The sequence below is a fragment of the Heteronotia binoei genome, chromosome 6, assembly GCF_032191835.1.
Source record: "Heteronotia binoei isolate CCM8104 ecotype False Entrance Well chromosome 6, APGP_CSIRO_Hbin_v1, whole genome shotgun sequence".
NCBI classification, from domain to species: Eukaryota; Metazoa; Chordata; class Lepidosauria; order Squamata; family Gekkonidae; genus Heteronotia; species Heteronotia binoei.
Window position 1 is genome coordinate 4241774 of NC_083228.1, and position 18546 is coordinate 4260319.

The following is an 18546-nucleotide window of genomic DNA, read 5'->3' on the forward strand; positions in this document are numbered from 1 at the left end:
AGAAAACCCAGGCAAAACCCCCGCTTTAGCTTGGCACACTTTGGCTTGAATTAGGTTTATAGGGTAAAGGTTTATAAGTTGGGAGAACTGGCGGGCTTGTCAGTTCTGACAATCATGTGTATGCCCATGAAGCTGAAATAAAGATCTTGAACTCTACTTGTCTTTTTTTTGGCTCTAAGTCTGACATTTTGTCAGAATTCACAACTACCCTGGCCTAGCCTAATCCCAGACTCACGATGGCTGGTGAACAGGACCAGGCTACAGGGATTTCCAAGATGGACAAGGAAGAAGAACCAAAGCCAGAAGGGCCACGGGTCACCCCGGTCACTGTAACGGTGCGGAGAAAGAACTGCGGCTCCATGGATTTCCAAGAGAGTATTATTGGAGATCTGAGAGAGAAACCCCCGCAATACCACCGACTCCTATCACCCATGGGGATTCCAGAGCGATGAGAGTTGGGGAGAGGATCCCCGGGTTGGTGGGTCCAGGGACGTGACCGCGGCGTGGATGCAAGAAGCCTTAGCCATCCAAAGCGGTCAACTTTGTGAGGAGATGCAAGCCATGCACACCTTCATGATCCAAGAAATGCAGAACCTCGCCCAGCAAGTGAGGGCAATGGGAGAGTGAATCGCAGTTGCCCGCCCCCCGCAACCAGCCTCAGGGAGCGTTAAAGACCGCTGATTCCCGCTGGGCGGGAAGCCCCTGCCAGGGGGGACCTACCCATGGGGGGGTGACCCGGTACCTCAACCCCAACCTGGGCCAGAGGAACCAGCACCGGTACTGGGGGGGGGGGGCTCTGAGTGAGTGAGGCAAGATTCGACGGAGACCCATCAGAACTGGCCTATTTCATTGTGACGGTGCGGGGACACCTTAGTGTCTGGGTCCGCAACTTCCCAATGGAACAGCCATGAGTGGTGTACATCAGCAGCTGTCTCCAGGGCCCGGTGGTTCAATAGTATGTTACCCTGTTTGAGAAACGGTCCCCTGCCCTGAACTCAGCCACCGACCTTTTGAGGGCTTTGTGACGCCACTTTGAGGACCACCTACAAGAAACTAACATGATAGCGGCCCTGCAAGACCTGAAGCAAGGTGCCGGGTCGGTCCAAGACTATCTCAGCGCATTCAGGGAGCTGAATTCCAAGGTCCAGCAATGGGACGACGAGACCAGGATTGAGCAATTCAAAAGGGATTTAAATCCCCCCGAAAGAAGCTCAGGAGAAGACGCCTCATTCCAGCTTGGCCAAACGAGCCTCGGAGCAGCTTTTGCGGGAGGAGCGTGACTGGAGAGCCAAAGCAAAGTTGTGCTTAAAATGTGTGTGTGTGGGGGAATCACATCACCAGCGAGTGTCCCAGCAAGCCAAAGGAGCCGAGAACCCCCACACCCCTAAAACCGGAGGCAAAGAAGAAGACTGGTGGCCCCAGAGCCCCAACAACCAAGGCCAAGTCCAGGAACCAATCCCCGAGGAGTCCAAGGAGGAGGACGGAGACGCCCAGCTGTCGGGAAACAACCCAGACCTGCTGTAAGGAGCACACAACAGCAGGTCAGAGCCACGGCCGCGCCACTACATGCGAGATTATCCAGGACTTTGTATTATGTACCAATAACTCTAGTAAACCCCATTACGAAATGGTTTTCCTGCATCAGGGCCCTACTAGACTCGGGATGTTCCAAAGACTTATTGTCTCCAAGTCTGTTGGAAGCATTAGGACTAAAAACTGTACCCCTTCAAGAATCCTATGTATTTGAGCAGATGGATGGGAGCTCAATGAAGGGGGAGCCATGTAGGATGGGGACCGAAGTGTGTGCCTTGGAGGTGGAGGAACATTGGGAACCCTGCACTTTCATTATCGCCCTGGCCGCCAAATTCCAAGCTGTCCTCAGCCTAGAGTGGCTAGCCGATCACGACCCGCTCGTCCAGTGGAGCAGGAGCACCATTTACTTCTTAGATCCGCTGTGCGAGAGTCACCGGTGGAACAAAGAATGGGGGCCCTACCCCTCCCCAGCTCAAGAAACTTTGCATCACCAAGGTGGAAGTACCCAATCTACCCCCTGAGTATCAAGATTTGCAGGGGGTATTTGATACCCAGGAGGCGGATGAACTCCCCCCTCACAGACCCACTGACTGTGCCATTGAATTGGTGGAAGGGGAGCCACTGCCCAAAGCCAAGCTATACTCAATGAGTCGGGGGGAAAGGGAGGAGCTGCAAAGATTCCTGGAACTCAACCTGCATAGGGGGTTCATACGACCTGCCAAATCCCCCCATGTCACCCTGGTGATGTTCAGGAAGAAAAAAGATGGGAGTTTATGGCTTCGCACTGACTTTTGTGGCTTGAACACAATTTCCATGAATAATGCATACCCCCTCCCCCTCATACGGGATCTTCTAGGGGAGGTGTCCCAAGGGAGAATTTTCACCAAACTTGACCTCCGAGATGCTTATTTCCGGGTGCGCATCAAGGAAGGGGATAAGTGAAAACTGTCTTTAACACACCACTGGGTCAATATGAGTATTTGGTCATACTCAGGGGCCCCAGGAGTATTTATGAACCTAATCAATGACGTGTTACGTAAGTACCTATGTAAGGGCGTGGTCTGCTATCTTGATGACATGTTGATATATTCGCAAGACCTGCCCTCACATATCCAGTTGGTGAGGGAAGTGCTACAGACTTTGTATGAGCATACATAAATTGTTTGCCAAACTGTCAAAAGTGCAAGTTCCACAAAATGGAGCTTGATTTCTTGGGTTACCGCATCTCATCGGGAGGGGGGGGGGCTGGGGATGTACCCAGCCAAAGTACAAGCAGTGGTGGACTGGGAACCCCCTTGAACCCGCAAACAGCTTCAGAGTTTCCTTGGGTTCGCAAATTTTTATAGGGGGTTCATTAATAACTTTGCTGAGGTCACCCTACCCTTCAAAGAACTATTGAAAACTAAGGGGAAGGGGCTGCAAGCTACAAAGGGTAGTTCCAGCCTCCCGTGAACGGAGGAGTGTCAAAAAGCATTCGATGAACTGAAAGTCTGGTTTACATCTGAGCCCTGCCTAATACACCCCAATGAAAACAAAAAGTTTGTGGTGCAATGTGACGTGAGTGACGTCACTTACGCAGCCATATTGCTCCAAGAGGGGCCAGATGGCCAATTGCACCCCTGTGCATACTTGTCCCAAAATTCAGTCCAACTGAACACAATTGGTCAGTGTGGGACAAAGAAGCCTCGCCCTAGAAAAGTGGAAGCACTACCTAGAGGGGGCGCGAGAGCCATTTGAACTATGGACAGATCACAAGAATTTAGCCGCCCTCATTGCTACCCGCAACCTCCATAATAAACAAGTACAGTGGGTGGGGCTGTTCTGGCGATTCAACTTCAAGCTAGGACACATCCCCGGGAAACTGAACTTTTTGGCGGATGCGCTGTCCCTCCTCTCTCAACACGACAGCAAGAGGAAGGTAATTATCAACTCACTGTTCACGCCCTCCCAGCTCAGTGCATTGGTAACTACGCGTGCGCAAAGCCGGAAGGGGGGGAAAGCCCCCTGACGGGTTTCTAGGAGAACTGAAACAAACTGCTCAAGACAACCCCCCAGGAGAGGAGTTACAATTGGTGAAGGCGGGAGATGGGCTGTGGCATTGAAGGGAGAAACTTTACGTACACCCCCCCCCCCCCCCCCCCCCGTGGAAACAAGTGATCCAAAGAATGCACAATTCCAAGTTGGGGGCATTTCGGATTTGTAAAGACAATGCATTTGATTCAAAGACAATTTTAGTGGCCGGAGCTGTGGAAGGATGTAGGAGAATATACAACAAGATGCACCACCTGTATAATGGCAAAAAAGAGGGGGGGGGGGGTTGCTGCCAGGACACTTGCAACCGCTTCCCCCCGCTTCATGCCTTGGGAATGTATATTCATGGATTTTATAATGGACTTACCCCCTTCAATGGGGAAGACCGTAATTTGGGTCATAATAATAATAATAATAATAAAAAAATTTTATTTATATCCCACCCTCCCCGCCGAGGCAGGCTCAGAGCGGCTAACAACATATCCATACAGTAATTATACAAAACTTTTAAAATCAACATTAGTCTTAAAACCATTCTAATTTACAATTAACAATAAATTGACAGTAACAATAGGCGTTTCTGGTGCTATTCTGTCAGTTAGCATGATGGCGAAAGTCACTTAGGCGAAAGTCACTTAGGCGAATCCATCAATCCTTCAATCAGCGATCCGCAAAGGCCATCCTGAAAAGGATGGTCTTGCAGGCCCTGCGGAATTGGTCAAGGCTCCGCAGGGCCCGCACCTCTTCCAGGAGCTGGTTCCATAGGTGTGGAGCTGCAATAGAGAAGGCCCGTGTGCTGGTGTTCTGCAGTTTCGCCTCCTTTGGCCCGGGGATGGACAGCTTGTTCTTCCCTGCTGACCTCAGTGCTCTCTGGGGCTCATATGGGAAAAGACGGTCCCTCAGGTAGGCAGGTTCTTGACCATATAAGGCTTTAAAGGTAATAACCAGCACTTTGTAGCGAACCCGGTATGTAACTGGCAGCCAGTGCAGTCTGCGCAGCCCTGGCTGTATGTGCTCCCACTTCGGGAGCCCTAATAACAACCTAGCCGCCGCGTTCTGCACCAGCTACAGCTTCTGGGTTCAGCACAGAGGCAGCCCCATGTAGAGGGCATTACAGTAGTCCAGTCTTGAGGTGACCGTCGCATGGATCACTGTTGCTAGGTCCCGGCGCTCTAGGAAAGGGGCCAACTGCCTTGCCCGCTTCAGATGAAAAAGCGCCAACTTGGCAGTGGCTGCTATCTGAGCCTCCATTGATAATGAAGGCTCCAGTAGAACTCCCAGGCTCTTGACTTGGTGCGCCGCTTTCAGTGGCACACCGTCAAAAACCGGGAGAGGTATTTCCCTCCCCAGGGCATCGCGGCCCACGCAAAGGACCTCTGTCTTCGTCGGGTTCAACTTCAACCCACTCAGCCTAAACCAAGTTGCAAAGATCAGATCTAAGCCAAGTTGCCACGGCTTGCAATGCCTGGTCCAGATTCCCTGGGACGCAGTCAGGTTGGCCATCCATTAGCAGATAGAGCTGGGTGTCATCTGCATATTGATGACACCCGAGCCCATACCTCCAGGCAATCTGGGCAAGGGGGCGCATGTAGATGTTGAATAACATCGGGGAGAGAACTGCTCCCTGAGGCACCCCACAGTCTAGTGTGCTCCCTCTGGCAAGGTTTAATTAGCCAGGAGGGGCAAGGGTCCAAATCACAAGTTGTTGGGCGTGCAGCAGAGAGAATTCCATCAACTTCCTCCAGGCTGAGTGGGTCGAAGTGACCCAGAACTAAACCAGGAGACAGGCACGGAGCCTCAAGTTCCTGTAGTGTATCCAATGTGGTGGACAGGTCTTGGCGAAGCGACGTGATTTTATCTGCAAAATATTTCGCAAAAGCCTCACAGCCTATCTCTAATTTTCTCACATTTGGTCTGCCTTGAGGCAATGTAGTAAGATTTCCAATTATTCTAAACAATTGTGCTGGGTGCGAATTTGCAGATGCAATCTTGGCCGCAAAGTAGTCTTTCTTTGCGGCCTTGACTGCCATCTCATAAGACCTCATAAATGTTCTATAGGATGTTCTCGTCGCTTCGTCCCGAGTATGCCGCCACTGCCTCTCTAGTCGTCTGAGCCCTTGTTTCAGCTGACGTAGCTCCAAGGTGTACCATGGAGCCAGCCTCACACGAGGGCACAGAGGACGTCGAGGTGCGATCTCATTGATAGCCAGTTTTGCCAGGTCTCTACCAGGTCATCAAGGGAATCGCCAGGGGGCCAGGGATCCCTCAGAGCCATTTGGAACCGTTCCAGGTCCATCAAGCTCCGCGGGTGAGCCAAAATAGGCTCTCCGCCCATACAGGGTTGAGGTGGCGTCTCCATATTGGCCTTGAGGGCTAGGTGATCCGACCATGGTACCGCTTCTACCACGATATTGTTCACCAAAATCCCGGACGCAAAGATCACATCTAACATGTGCCCTGCCTGGTGCGTGGGGGTCGTAACAAATTGAGTCGCCATGGAAGACACTAGACCCATCGCCTGAGTGAAAGCCATGTCATCGGCATGGACGTTGAAATCACCCAGGACCATAAGCCCTGGGTACTCCATCGCCCAGCCCGTCACCGCCTCCATCAGGGATGGTAAGGCGCTAGCTGGTGCGATAGGCGTACGGTACACCAGCCAGATCGCCAACCCCTCTCCGACATCCCACGTCAGACCGGCACATTCAATACCGTCGATTGTTGGGGCCGGGAGAGCCTGGAAGGAGTAACCCTCTCGTATGAATGGCGCCAACCCTCCCCCCCGCCCGCTAGTCCGCGATTGGTGAAAGACCGAGTAACCCGGGGGGGGGGTCATCTGAGAGAGAGCCACCGTCTCCCCATCTCGCACCCAGGTCTCGGTCACGCAAGCCAGGTCCACATCCTGCTGAAGCAGGAACTCCCTTAGGATCGAGGTCTTATTATTTACAGACCTGGCGTTGCATAACACCAATGACGGAGACGGGCATTTCCTCTTGGCCCGCTACCTGTCACCGTTGGGATGGGAAGTAGACTGGAAGGGGGCCAAGCACCATTTTGTCTCCGTCCCCTTCCCTTACACTTCTATTCCCACCGTCATACCTTCCCCTCCCCAGGAGCACTGGAATCCCCTGGCCAAGCATCCACACCTATGCCCGGGATGGTCTTGTCGATATTAGGACGGCCTCACCCTCCCACCTAGATTATCCCAATTTAAAGCTTAGATTCAGACCCCACCAGCCACTTTGGTCCCCCAAATAGGCTCTCCGCCCATACAGGGTTGAGGTGGCGTCTCCATATGGGCCTTGAGGGCTAGGTGATCCGACCATGGTACCGCTTCTACCGCAATATCGTTCACCAAAATCCCGGATGCAAAGATCAGATCTAACGTGTGCCCTGCCTGGTGCGTGAGGGTCGTAACAAATTGAAAGAGTCCTAGTGTTGCCATGGAAGACACTAGACCCATTGCTTGATTTAGAGTTGGGAGTGAGCAGTGAAGTGGCCAAGTTTGCGGATGACACTAAATTGTTCAGGGTAGTGAGAACCAGGGAGGATTGTGAGGAACTCCAAAGGGACCTGTTGAGGCTGGGTGAGTGGGCGTCAACGTGGCAGATGCAGTTCTGTGTGGCCAAGTGCAAAGTAATGCACATTGGGGCCAAGAATCCCAGCTACAAATACAAGTTGATGGGGTGTGAACTGGCAGAGACTAACCAAGAGAAAGATCTTGGGGTCGTGGTAGATAACTCACTGAAAATGTCAAGACAGTGTGCGTTTGCAATAAAAAAGGCCAACGCCATGCTGGGAATTATTAGGAAGAGAATTCAAAACAAATCAGCTGGTATCATAATACCCCTGTATGAATCGATGGTGCGGTCTCATTTGGAGTACTGTGTGCAGTTCTGCTCGCCGCACCTCAAAAAGGATATTATAGCATTGGAGAAAGTCCAGAAAAGGGCAATTAGAATGATTAAAGGGTTGAAACACTTTCCCTATGAAGAAAGGTTGAAACGCTTGGGACTCTAGCTTGGAGAAACGTCGACTGCGGGGTGACATGATAGTGGTTTACAAGATAATGCATGGGATGGAGAAAGTAGAGAAAGAGGTACTTTTCTCCCTTTCTCGCAATACAAGAACTCGTGGGCATTCGATGAAATTGCTGAGCAGACAGGTTAAAATGGATAAAAGGAAGTACTTCTTCACCCAAAGGGTGATTAACATGTGGAATTCACTGCCATAGGAGGTGGTGGCAGCCACAAGCATGGCCACCTTCAAGAGGGGTTTAGATAAAAATATGGAGCAGAGGTCCATCAGTGGTTATTAGCCACAGTGTGGCTAATATATACACACACACATACATTTTTTATATATATATAAAAAAATTTTGGCCACTGTGTGACACAGAGTGTTGGACTGGATGGGCCACTGGCCTGATCCAACATGGTTTCTCTTATGTTCTTAATTGTCTCACTACTTATTTACTCAAGGTTAATTAATTTGAAAGCCCACCCTAGTGCTCCCTCTAATTGATTGGTCGAAAATTAATAAATTCATTCCCAGCATTATTAATAAATAGTCCCCCCCATATCAGTCTTCCCAATTAATATGCTAAAAATATAAATATACATTCCAGTATATAAATATATATTAATAATTTCAATTACCAATCAATTGTCTAAAAATCTAATTAATTAATTAATAATAGGTTCCAACTAGTTGTCAGCAAAATCTTTTAGTCCGTGGAGTGGAAGTCCAAATACTAAGTTAGGAGGTAGATGATGTATATTGTTCATAAAGTGCTGTTCATAAGTGCCAGTGCCTGTAGATATTCACAGTTGTTATCAAAGTGCAGGTGCAGTCCGTATAGGTGTGGCTCTTTTGGGGCCTGATAGTACTCACAGCTTGGCGATCCGGGAGGGGTGAGACCTCCCCCGTGTCTTCCCACCTGTTCAGTTGAGCCCCTGCAGCTTTGGCCAGGGAAGAGCACAACCCCGTCAACGCCATTTCTGTTCTTTCACAGCTCGGCACACACTATGGGGCTCTCCGTATCACCTGAGCCCTGTACAGGGCTTTCAGTCGGGGAGTTCCCAGCTGCCAGCCCAGCCACGCTTAGGTAGCCGCACTCCGATCCTTGGCCTTCATCCGCAACCGCCTCCGGCCACACCATGCAAATACGCTCGGCGGTGTTCTTCACTGCACCGCCCGGCTCCGCACTCTTTTCCCATCACTGCTCAGGCTTCTCAGGCTTCGCCCGCACGCCAGCCTGCGGCCGCGCCCCTCCTCCACTTCGGCGTTGGCCCGGCCGGCAGCAGTATTCCCGATCTCTCTGCGGGACGAAGAGCTGCTGCCTCTGTTGTTTGTAAGTTGAAATTCTAGTGGGGGGTTCTGATTGATGTTCGGTGTTTGCGGTTGTTAGTTTCAGTTATTATTCAGTTTTGTTGTTAATAATATGTTAACGGGCGGGAGCCCTAGCACCTAGGCTTCCACCGCCGCTGCCATCTTCCGGAAAAGTGTGTGTCATGGTGGACACTTTTTCCAAACAGGCCCACCATGCCTTGTAAGCAACTGCCCACGACCAAACAACTGGCCCAATTGTTTACCCAGCACATCTTTTGGCTACATGCTTTTCCCGCCAAGGTGGTCCCCAACTGCGACCCACAATTCTTTGCCAAATTTTGGTTGCAACTGTGTGAACTTGTGGGGATTGAGCAAGGGCTCAGTTCCGCCTACCACCCACAGACAGACGGACAGACGGAATGCACCAACGCGGTGCTCGAGCAGTTCTTACGCTGCTATATGTCCTTCCAACAGGACAACTGGGTGGCCCTACTGCCCTTTGCAGAATATGCTGACAACAACAGTGTGCATAGTGCCACCAAAGTAACCCCCTTCCAAGCAGTATATGGATATGAGATCAAACCGTTCTCTGAACTTGCCCCCCCCCCCTGTGTCAGCCCCCACGGACTTTACGGAATGGTGGCAAGGAATTGCAGAGGGCTGGGCAGTCATAAATAAACAACTACAGAGGACGCAAGAAGCCTATAAGAGTATGATAAAAAAAAACACTTTAATCTGTGGGATTTAGAAGTGAGAGACAAAGTGTATATTTCAACCAAACATTTACCTAATGCACAGAACTGTAAAAAATTAGGGATGAAATACCTGGGACCTTTCCCAATCAAAAGGATTATAAATAAAGTAACTATTGAACTGGACCTGCCTAAAAACCTTAAACGTGTACACCCTTGTTTCCATGCCAGCTACTTGAAGAAGGACCCTGGACCCTCACATTGGCACCACCACATGGAACCACCACCCATAACTCTGGTCCATGGTCAGATTCATCATGAAGTGCAGGAAATCCTTGATGCCAAGATCAAACGTGGCAAACTGTTTTATCAAATGGACTCATTTCCCATTAAGTCAAGCTGAATGGATCAGCTCCAAAGATACAAACTGTAAAGCTTTAATTAAAGAATTTTACAGCAAACATCCCAATAAATCTGGGGGAAGGAAGCCTTAGGGGGGGCAGAATGTCAAGAGTCCTAGAAGTCCATCTTGTTCCTCTTGCCATATGTATCCAGCTATACAATACTATGCTCATGCTAGCTATGCTGCTTTGATGTAGTTGCTGCTTGTTGCTTATCTGAAGGGAGGATGGTATGTCTGTGAGCTGGCTAGTTGCTATGTAACCAAGGCTGCGAACAGGAGGAGATGCGACCCGAGAACTGATAACAACACCTGTGGCGATGAGAGCTTAATAGAAACCTCGCGCAAAACTCCTGCTTTAGCTTGGCGCGCTTTGGCTTGAATTATAACAGTCAGGGCAAAGGTTTATAAATTGGGAGAACTGGTGGGCTTGTCAGTTCTGACAATGCGTGTGTATGCCCATGAAGCTGAAATAAAGATCTTGAACTCTACTTGTCTTTTCCTTGGCTATGGAAATGACATTTCTGACCATGGGATTCTACCCAGCGTAACTTTGTCAAAATTTGTTTTTCTGAATTCCGACCTTTATATCTAACTATGTATAGCTTTTTCCTTTCAAGATTGTAAATTCCAAAGTTACATGGTTGCTATTATCCAGGATGCCCACGACTTCTGCTTCATCAACCAGTTCTTCCCTGTTGGTGGGAATCAAGTCCCAGATAGCAGATCCCCTTGTTTCCCTCCCCACCTCCTGGGGAATGAAGTTGTCAGCAAGACCCGTCATGGATTTATTTGACCTTTTGTTTTTAGCAGAGTTGGACTTCCAACAGATATCCAGATAACTGAAATTCCCGTGACTGCCATGTCCCTTCTCTTTGAGAACTCTGCAATCTGTTCCAGGAGCATCTCGTCCTCTGCCTGGCTTGGTGGTCTATAGCAGGAAAAGGAAAGGTCTCCTGTGCAAGCACCAGTTGTTTCTGACTCTGTGGTGACGTTGCTTTTACAACATTTTCATGGCAGACTTTTTACAGGGTGGTTTGCCATTGCCTTCCCCAGTCATCTACACTTTCCCCCCAGCAAGCTGGGTACTCATTTTACCGACCTCGAGAGGATGGAAGGCTGAGTCAACCTCGAGCCGGCTACCTGAAAACCCAGCTTCCACCGGGGATCGAACTCAGGTTGTGAGCAGAGCTTAGGACTGCAGTACTGCAGCTTTAACATTCTGCGCCATGGGGCTATGGTCTATAGCAGACCTACACTATAATATCACTATTATTTCTTACTCCTTTATTTTTACACAGAGACTCTCAAGTGAACTTCCATGCTCAGCTTCACGTATCTCCTCACAGGTATATAAGTCCTTAACATATAATGTGGCTCCTCCACTCTTCCTTATTTTTCTGTCCCTTTTAAATAAGTTGTATTTCTCAATCCTAATATTCCAATTGTGAGTGTCATCCCACCAAGTTTCACTAATGCCTATTAGGTCATAGTCCCCGTCCTGTATTAGGACTTCCAGTTCCTCCTGCTTGTTTCTCATACCCTGTGCATTAGTGTAGAGAGATCAGAATCTGTGTTTTATGTTCCCTAAAGTTTTTGTGTCTGTACTTACCTGTGAGTTAAAGGGTATTTTTACACTGACAGTTTGTGACTATCACCACACTGGAAACTTGCCTTTTACATTACCTAATGTTCTCACAACTGTTTTGCATCGTTGCTGCCTGAAGCATCTACATTTGTTTCGGAGATGGATTCTGGTGCTATTGCTGCAATGTTTTTCTCGAAACTAGTTTTGATCTGGTCATTTCTCTACAGACTTTTCAAACTTGTATTGTAGAAGTTTTCATGCATTTTAAAAGACTCCTCCAAAAGCCACAAGGTGCAGTAATTTGCATGAGAACTGACAGCACTTGAAATTTTTACATATCATTGCTTTCCTTATCTTGTAATTTAAATTTGTATTGTTTTTGCAGTGTTGACAGGATTCCAAGCGTATACATTTAACTAAGCACTGGTATTCCATCTGCTCTCTGATCAGAGACACCCCCCCAGTTGAAACGCTTTCAGCAGGAAATATAGAAGTTTGGCTACACAAAATGAGCAGAGCAAATCCACAAATGTAAAGGAAAATAATTAAAGTGGAACGGTGGCAGGCGATTTGAAGACTCTAAAACTCAAACTGAATGTAAAAACACCCCATGTTACATAGCACAGGCCTCATTTCAGGCAAGAGCTCACAGGAGCGGAACTCTGGAACCTCTAAATTGTATTGTGCTCTTTCTTTCTTTCCTGCCCCATCAATATGTGCTTCTGGGCTCCATTGTTCAAACCCTTTGTGAGAATTTTGCAGAACTCTAAGATTTGATGAACTTTCTAATATTTATCCCCCCCGCCGCAAAAAAAAAATGGGAAAAGAACCAAAACGTATAAAGCAAAATATATAAATCTTCATCATGCCACTGTGGCCACATAGGAGAAAGTAATTTTAAAAGTCTGGTGGGAGAAAGGTTTTATTATGACAATTATAATTCAAGAAACATTTTCAATTAGATGCTGAGCAGGAAGAATTGGTGAAAACAGAACCTTCACTCCCAGCTCCTTCACCTTCTGACCCAGAGCCACATAGTCTCTTCTAATACATTTTGGGCTGTGCGAAAACACACCTCCTCCTATATTGGGGAGCAGAAGCTTGAGTCCTCTCATCCAAGGGGCCCAGAAAAATTTTCTTCAAGCTTTGGGGAAGCTAGGGATGTAGTCCTTGTTCTGATAGTCCAGAATCAATATCTATGGGGAAATCCTGGAATCGATTGCTTAGCAACAGAGGCTCAAACATCTCCTGATTATCCTGCTTCTGTAAGTTACCTTTTCTCATGAGTCCTCCTCCTGTGGTAGATGCTCTTCCTGTCACTGAGGTGACTTTTCCTCCTCATCCTCCTGTTGCCCTCTCATGGGTTCTGTCATAGAAATCTTCATTGTCCCTTAGAAACTTAACAAGGGTGCCTCAAGTCCCTGCATCTTCTCCTCCAGTTGTAAGGTTTTGCCCAAGACCTCTTGTTACATGCAAGGAAGTCTTTATTGCAGATAAAGGTACAAACTCTTCATGGCAAGTTGGCAATAAGACTGATCTTAAAACAAACGTTACAAGCATATATAGACTATACATTAATGGCCCAATGTTTCCCCACCAAATTCAGTTGCCATGTAAAACACTTGAATGATTTCCCAGGCCTCTTGGGAAATCTCAGGAAATTGTTGTGTGGCTTTGGCTGGCATCCTATTCCTGCAGATTTCTCTTCTCATGAGGAATGTAGATGAGGATATGGGATGCTCTCTTCACTCTTCCTGCCTTCCTCCTCGCCAAAAGAAGGAGAAGCATTTCTTGTCCACTCTGGCCACAGCAGAGCCCATGACTCAGTGGGGGTTTGGGAGGTCTTCTCAGCCAGAGGAAAATGGAAGTGCTTCTGGGACCTTTGCACTTCTCCTCCTTGGGAAGCCTGAAATCACCAAAGCCACTTTTAGGGTGGGATAGAAATTGAATTAGAGAAGCAGACATTTAATCTGGCCCGGCACAATTTATGTGAGGAGCTGCTCAGACTTGCTAGGTGCAGAAAGGGTGCTCCTACACACCAGCTTCTCTTCCTTGAAGTTCCTCCCAGCCGATTTCTTCCCAATGGAAACCAGACTTCTGTTCCGATTTGGACAATGATTCAGGTCAACAGTGAGACCACAAAGGAACAGCTAATGCATGATGAATGCCCCAGACTAGACTGCTCTTGTCAGATTTTGCTCTGCCCTGGTTTGTACGAGGATTGGAGAATAGCAAGGAAGTCCAGGGTTCACCTTTCTCTCTGTGTTTCTCTCTCCTTTGACACCCTTAGGATCGTGGACAGAGATGCCCAAGGGCTACTTAAGTCTCCCGTGCCCTTCCTTCTGGGCCACAGCCTATCCAAAGATGGCATGGATTCCTTCAGCAAACACTTTGAGAGCATCATGGAGTCCCACCGAGCCAAAGGCACCTCCTACACCAGCCTGGATTCCATCGACATCCTGTCCTCCCCTGTTCACGCCAACACTGGCACTTACTTCACCTTTGACCTCCCGACCCTTACCCCAGGTATGCAAGAGCAGATTCGAGACAGTGCCAAGCTCATAGAGCAGAACTTTGCCCCTCTGGCCCTCCTGGAGCCAGACTCCGGAACGAGTTCTGCCACAGACGTCCCCTGGACTGAGCGAGAAGAGGACCCCCAGCATGACCCCCAGAAGAGCCCTTCCCACTCGGAGGACAGCTTGGGGATTCCCCTGGCCTCCATCCTCAGGTAAGTGTGTGGAGGGGGGGACCATGCCCTCGGGCTGCTGAAGACCATTGCCCTGCCTGTCGCTGACCAGTCTGCGACCTATGTGGCAGGACAGAAGCACAGGGTGGTGTGGAGAATGTGGGCACAGCAGCACCTCTCTTTCTGGGTATTGTCGCCTGCAAAGCTAGCAAGGTTAGAGAGGAGAATAAGTGTGTCATGTGTAGATGCGTTCAGTCCTATGAAGAAAGGTTGAAGGAGCTGTGGATGTTTAGCCTAGAGAGGAGGCGGCTGAGAGGTGATATGATGATCACCATCTTCAAGTACATGAAGGGCTGTCATAGAGAGGATGGTGTGGAATTGTTTTCTGTGGCCCCAGAAAGTAGGACCAGAAGCAATGGGTTGAAATTAAATCAAGAGTTTCTGGCTCAACATTAGGAAGAACTTCCTGACCATTAGAGTGGTTCCTCAGTGGAACAGGCTTCCTCCTCAGGAGGTGGTGGGCTCTCCTTCCTTGGAGGTTTTTAAACAGAGGCTAGATGGCCATCTGACAGCAATGAGGATCCTGTGGATTTAGGGGGAGGTATTTGTGAGTTTCCTGCATTGTGCAGGGGGTTGGACTAGATGACTATGGAGGTCCCTTCCAACTCTATGGGCGTTTTCGCACTGACCTTCAAGTGGCGCGACCACCCTCTTCACACCGGAGGATCTGCCCGGATTTCGCACAAGAAGCACCGGCGCACCCAAAAGAGCCGGCTACTTCCGTCGCGAAACCCGCTCAAACGTTTTCCTGCTTCTTGGCGGTTTCCGTTTGAGCGGGTTTCGCGACGGAAGTAGCCGGCTCTTTTGGGTGCGCCGGCGCTTCTTGTGCGAAATCCGGGCAGATCCTCCGGTGTGAAGAGGGTGGTCGCGCTACTTGAAGGTCAGTGCGAAAACGCCCTATGATTCTAAGAAGATGATACTGGAGTGGCTTACAATCTCCTTTTCCTTCCCCTCCCCACAACAGACACCTGTGAAGGAGGCGGGGCTGAAAGAGCTCTTTTGAGAACAGCTGTGAGAGAGCTTATGACTGACCCGCCAGCTGCAAGTGGAGGAGTGGGGGATCAAACCCTATCCTCCCAGATTAGAGTCTGCACGCTTACAGTAACTGCTACACCAAACTGGCTCTCAAGCTGGCTGAGCAAAGGGAAATGTAGGTGAGCCAAGAGGAATGCTACCAAGAAGGCAAAGCTCCCCTTCCAACCAGCAACAGAATGGAACAGGTCGAGAGTTCTCCCAGAATTACAACTGACCTCCAAAACAGAGAGGTCAATTTTCCTGGAGGAGATGTGAGCTTTGGACAGTGGGCTCTTGTGGCATTCTGTCCTGCTGAATGCCCTCCCCAGACTTCACTCCCATGTCATCAAGAATGGCCCAACCCAGAGTTGGCAACCCCACAAACCACAGTGCTGAGTTCAAGCAGTCCTCTGAATCCCCTTGCAAGAAGGCACCACACTGCAAGCCAGCAGGGAAGGTGGCCTACGCATTCCCCCCTGATCAACATCCCACCAATGCTAGTCGGGATTCTAGAGAAAGCCAGATTTTTTTGTGGGGGGGGGGGAGGGGGGTGCGGTCAAGGCCGTGTTTTGGCCCCAGCAAATTTGGTCTCAAATCCTTATGGAATTGGCTCACAGCTAATATATTCAGTTACCCAGACACAGAGAACTGATCAGCATTTGCAAGGTCCTACACACACACATTACAAGAGCTCCTTGGCGCAGAGTGGTAAAGCTGCAGTACTGCAGTCCTAAGCTCTGCTCACAACCTGAGTTTGATCCCGGCGGAAGCTGGTTCAGGTAGCTGGCTCCAGATTGACTCAGCCTTCCATCCTTCCGGGGTCGGTAAAATGAGTCGCCAGCTTGCTGGGGGGGAAGTGTAGATGACTGGGGAAGGCAAGGGCAAACCACCCCATAAATAGTCTGCTGTGAAAACGTTGTGAAAGCAATATCACCCCAGAGTCAGAAACAACTGATGCTTGCACAGGGGACCACCTTTACCTTTTTTTTTTTTTACACACACACACACACACACACACAAAAGAAATGGCTATATTTTTTTTCTTTATTTTCCTAAAAACAAAAAAAACACCCACACTAGGCTACAAAAGGAAAGAGGGATTCAGGAAGATGATATTGGATTTATACCCCACTGTATACTCTGAAATTCATAAAAAAGTTTACCAATATAATTATGCAACAAAGGAAGTCAATTATATTAATAAAATGCATTTCTCATATATGAAGGCAGACAATAGAACAGAACTGCAATATTGAAAGGTATTTCTCTCTTTAAAAACTTACACATGGTGCTTTATGATATTCCAAGAGAATCTGACAATACAGTTTTAATTTAATTTTGATTCTACTGTCTTAACAAATAGTTTTATCTGTAGTGTTTCTAAGGTATAAGGCAATATAAAAATGGGTTTTTAAGTCCAAGTAAATCATTGTACTTGTCAGGACTGTGTTGCGTTGCAGGTGATTTTCCTGTTGCACGTTTATTGTTCCTATGTGCTGAAAGGGTGCGGGGGGAGAGAATGATGCTCCTTTGCCTGGTAGTTCAGTCGTCCTGGCATTTTGTAGCTTGTGTCTTCTCTAGTTGTCAAGGAGACAGGGCTCTGGTGCCTGGAATGGAGTATCCCTCCCACAACTGGGAGATGCAAATGGCCTTGGAGGGGCAAACGGAAAGAACTGTGGTGTGTTCTGATGATACACAACTGGGTGTGTGAAAAGGTGGGAGGGATGGAGGAGCCTTTGCGATTTGGCTATTTTAGCACTATCTGTAACAGTTGTAGACTGTAGATTTATACCCCGTCCTCCACTCTGAATCAGAGTCTCTGAGCAGCTCGCAATCTCCTTTATCTTCTCCTCCACAACAGACACCCTGTGAGGTAAGTGGGGCTGAGAGAGCTCTCCCAGAAGCTTTCAAGGACAACTCCTACGAGAGCTATGGCTGACCCAAGGCCATTCCACCAGCAGCAAGTGGAGGAGTGGGGAATCAAACCTAGTTCTCCCAGATAAGAGTCCACAAACTTAACCACTACACCAAACTGGTTAAACTTCATTCCTAGCAAACCTGGCCTCTGGGCTAGAATGTTTAACTCTTGAATTGAAACTAATAAACTACCTGTTTTCATAATAGAGAGTTTGTTTGGTTGATCCCTGATCAATCCTGACAGATTGCTAGGAAGCACCTCTCCTTGCTCCAGTACCTCACGGAACCAAACCATGGCAAATAATGGAGACTGGGGACTGGTGCGCCGGACAAAAGCAAGAAGCCACTTGATGCAACAGAAGATCGCAAGCCTGAAGAAGGGAGGTGGCAGGGACACAACTCTGCTGCCTCAGCAAGAGATGGAGCCTGGGCCAGTTCAAAGATCTCCGATGGGGGTACAATCCAGAGGAATGGCTCGCAGAGACTCCTCGGTGGTGGGTTCCTTGCATGGAGACGCCTGGAACAGGAGCCAGGACAGGACCTCTGCGGCAGAATCTCTAGGGGAGAGATGAGGATGAAGACAAAAATGTCACAGAAGTCCCTGCTAAGTCGTGTGGGCCTCCTGGTGAAACCCAGATGGCCTCCTGTTTCCTTATTTGGGTGCTGACCTCTTGGACTGGTTCGAGGAGCCCCCCCTAACGTGGATGTTGAGAGGGGCATCTGGTGAGGAAGAGGAGACCCAGCCCGAGGAACCCCCACCCTCTAGGAGGAAGAGGGATTAACAATACCTGATCTTGCTAGGTCAGTGCAAGCACTCTGGACAGAAATGGAGATATTGAGGTAGAAACGTATGACCCTCATGCGAACCCTCCAAAATATAATGAATGTGTCTGAACAGCTTGTACAGTGGCAGACCCCGCCGCCGCAACCACCACCACCCTGGGTCCCAGTGAGGCCGGACCTGAGGGAACTATTGGGGCAACGCAAGCTGGAAGAGTGATGCGGGCAAGCACAGGTGCTTCTTGGTGCATGTAAGAGAGTTCCTGCGAGACTGGGACCCCATGTTCCTAAACGAAGCAAGCAGAGTGAGCTATCTGGGCTCCCAGCTAAGAGGGGTGGCGGCAATGCCAAAGAATATTCAAACTATAGCACAGTTGCACTTATTTCACATGCTAGCAAGGCCATGCTCAAGATCCTACAAGCCAGGCTTCAGCAGTACGTGGATAGAGAACTACCAGAAGTACATGCTGGGTTTTGAAGAACTAGAGATCAAATTGCCAATATTCACTGGATT

General features: G+C 48.9%; 1 protein-coding gene across 1 annotated transcript in view; it reads left to right on the forward strand.

Annotated features, from left to right (window-relative positions):
* PSD (pleckstrin and Sec7 domain containing) overlaps nt 1-18546 on the forward strand; it is a 111884-nt gene that overhangs the window by 25780 nt on the left and 67558 nt on the right. The window contains exon 2 of the mRNA XM_060240999.1: nt 13866-14303. Within this exon, the coding sequence (XP_060096982.1) occupies nt 13866-14303 (438 nt within the window). The remainder of the gene's footprint in view (nt 1-13865; nt 14304-18546) is intronic.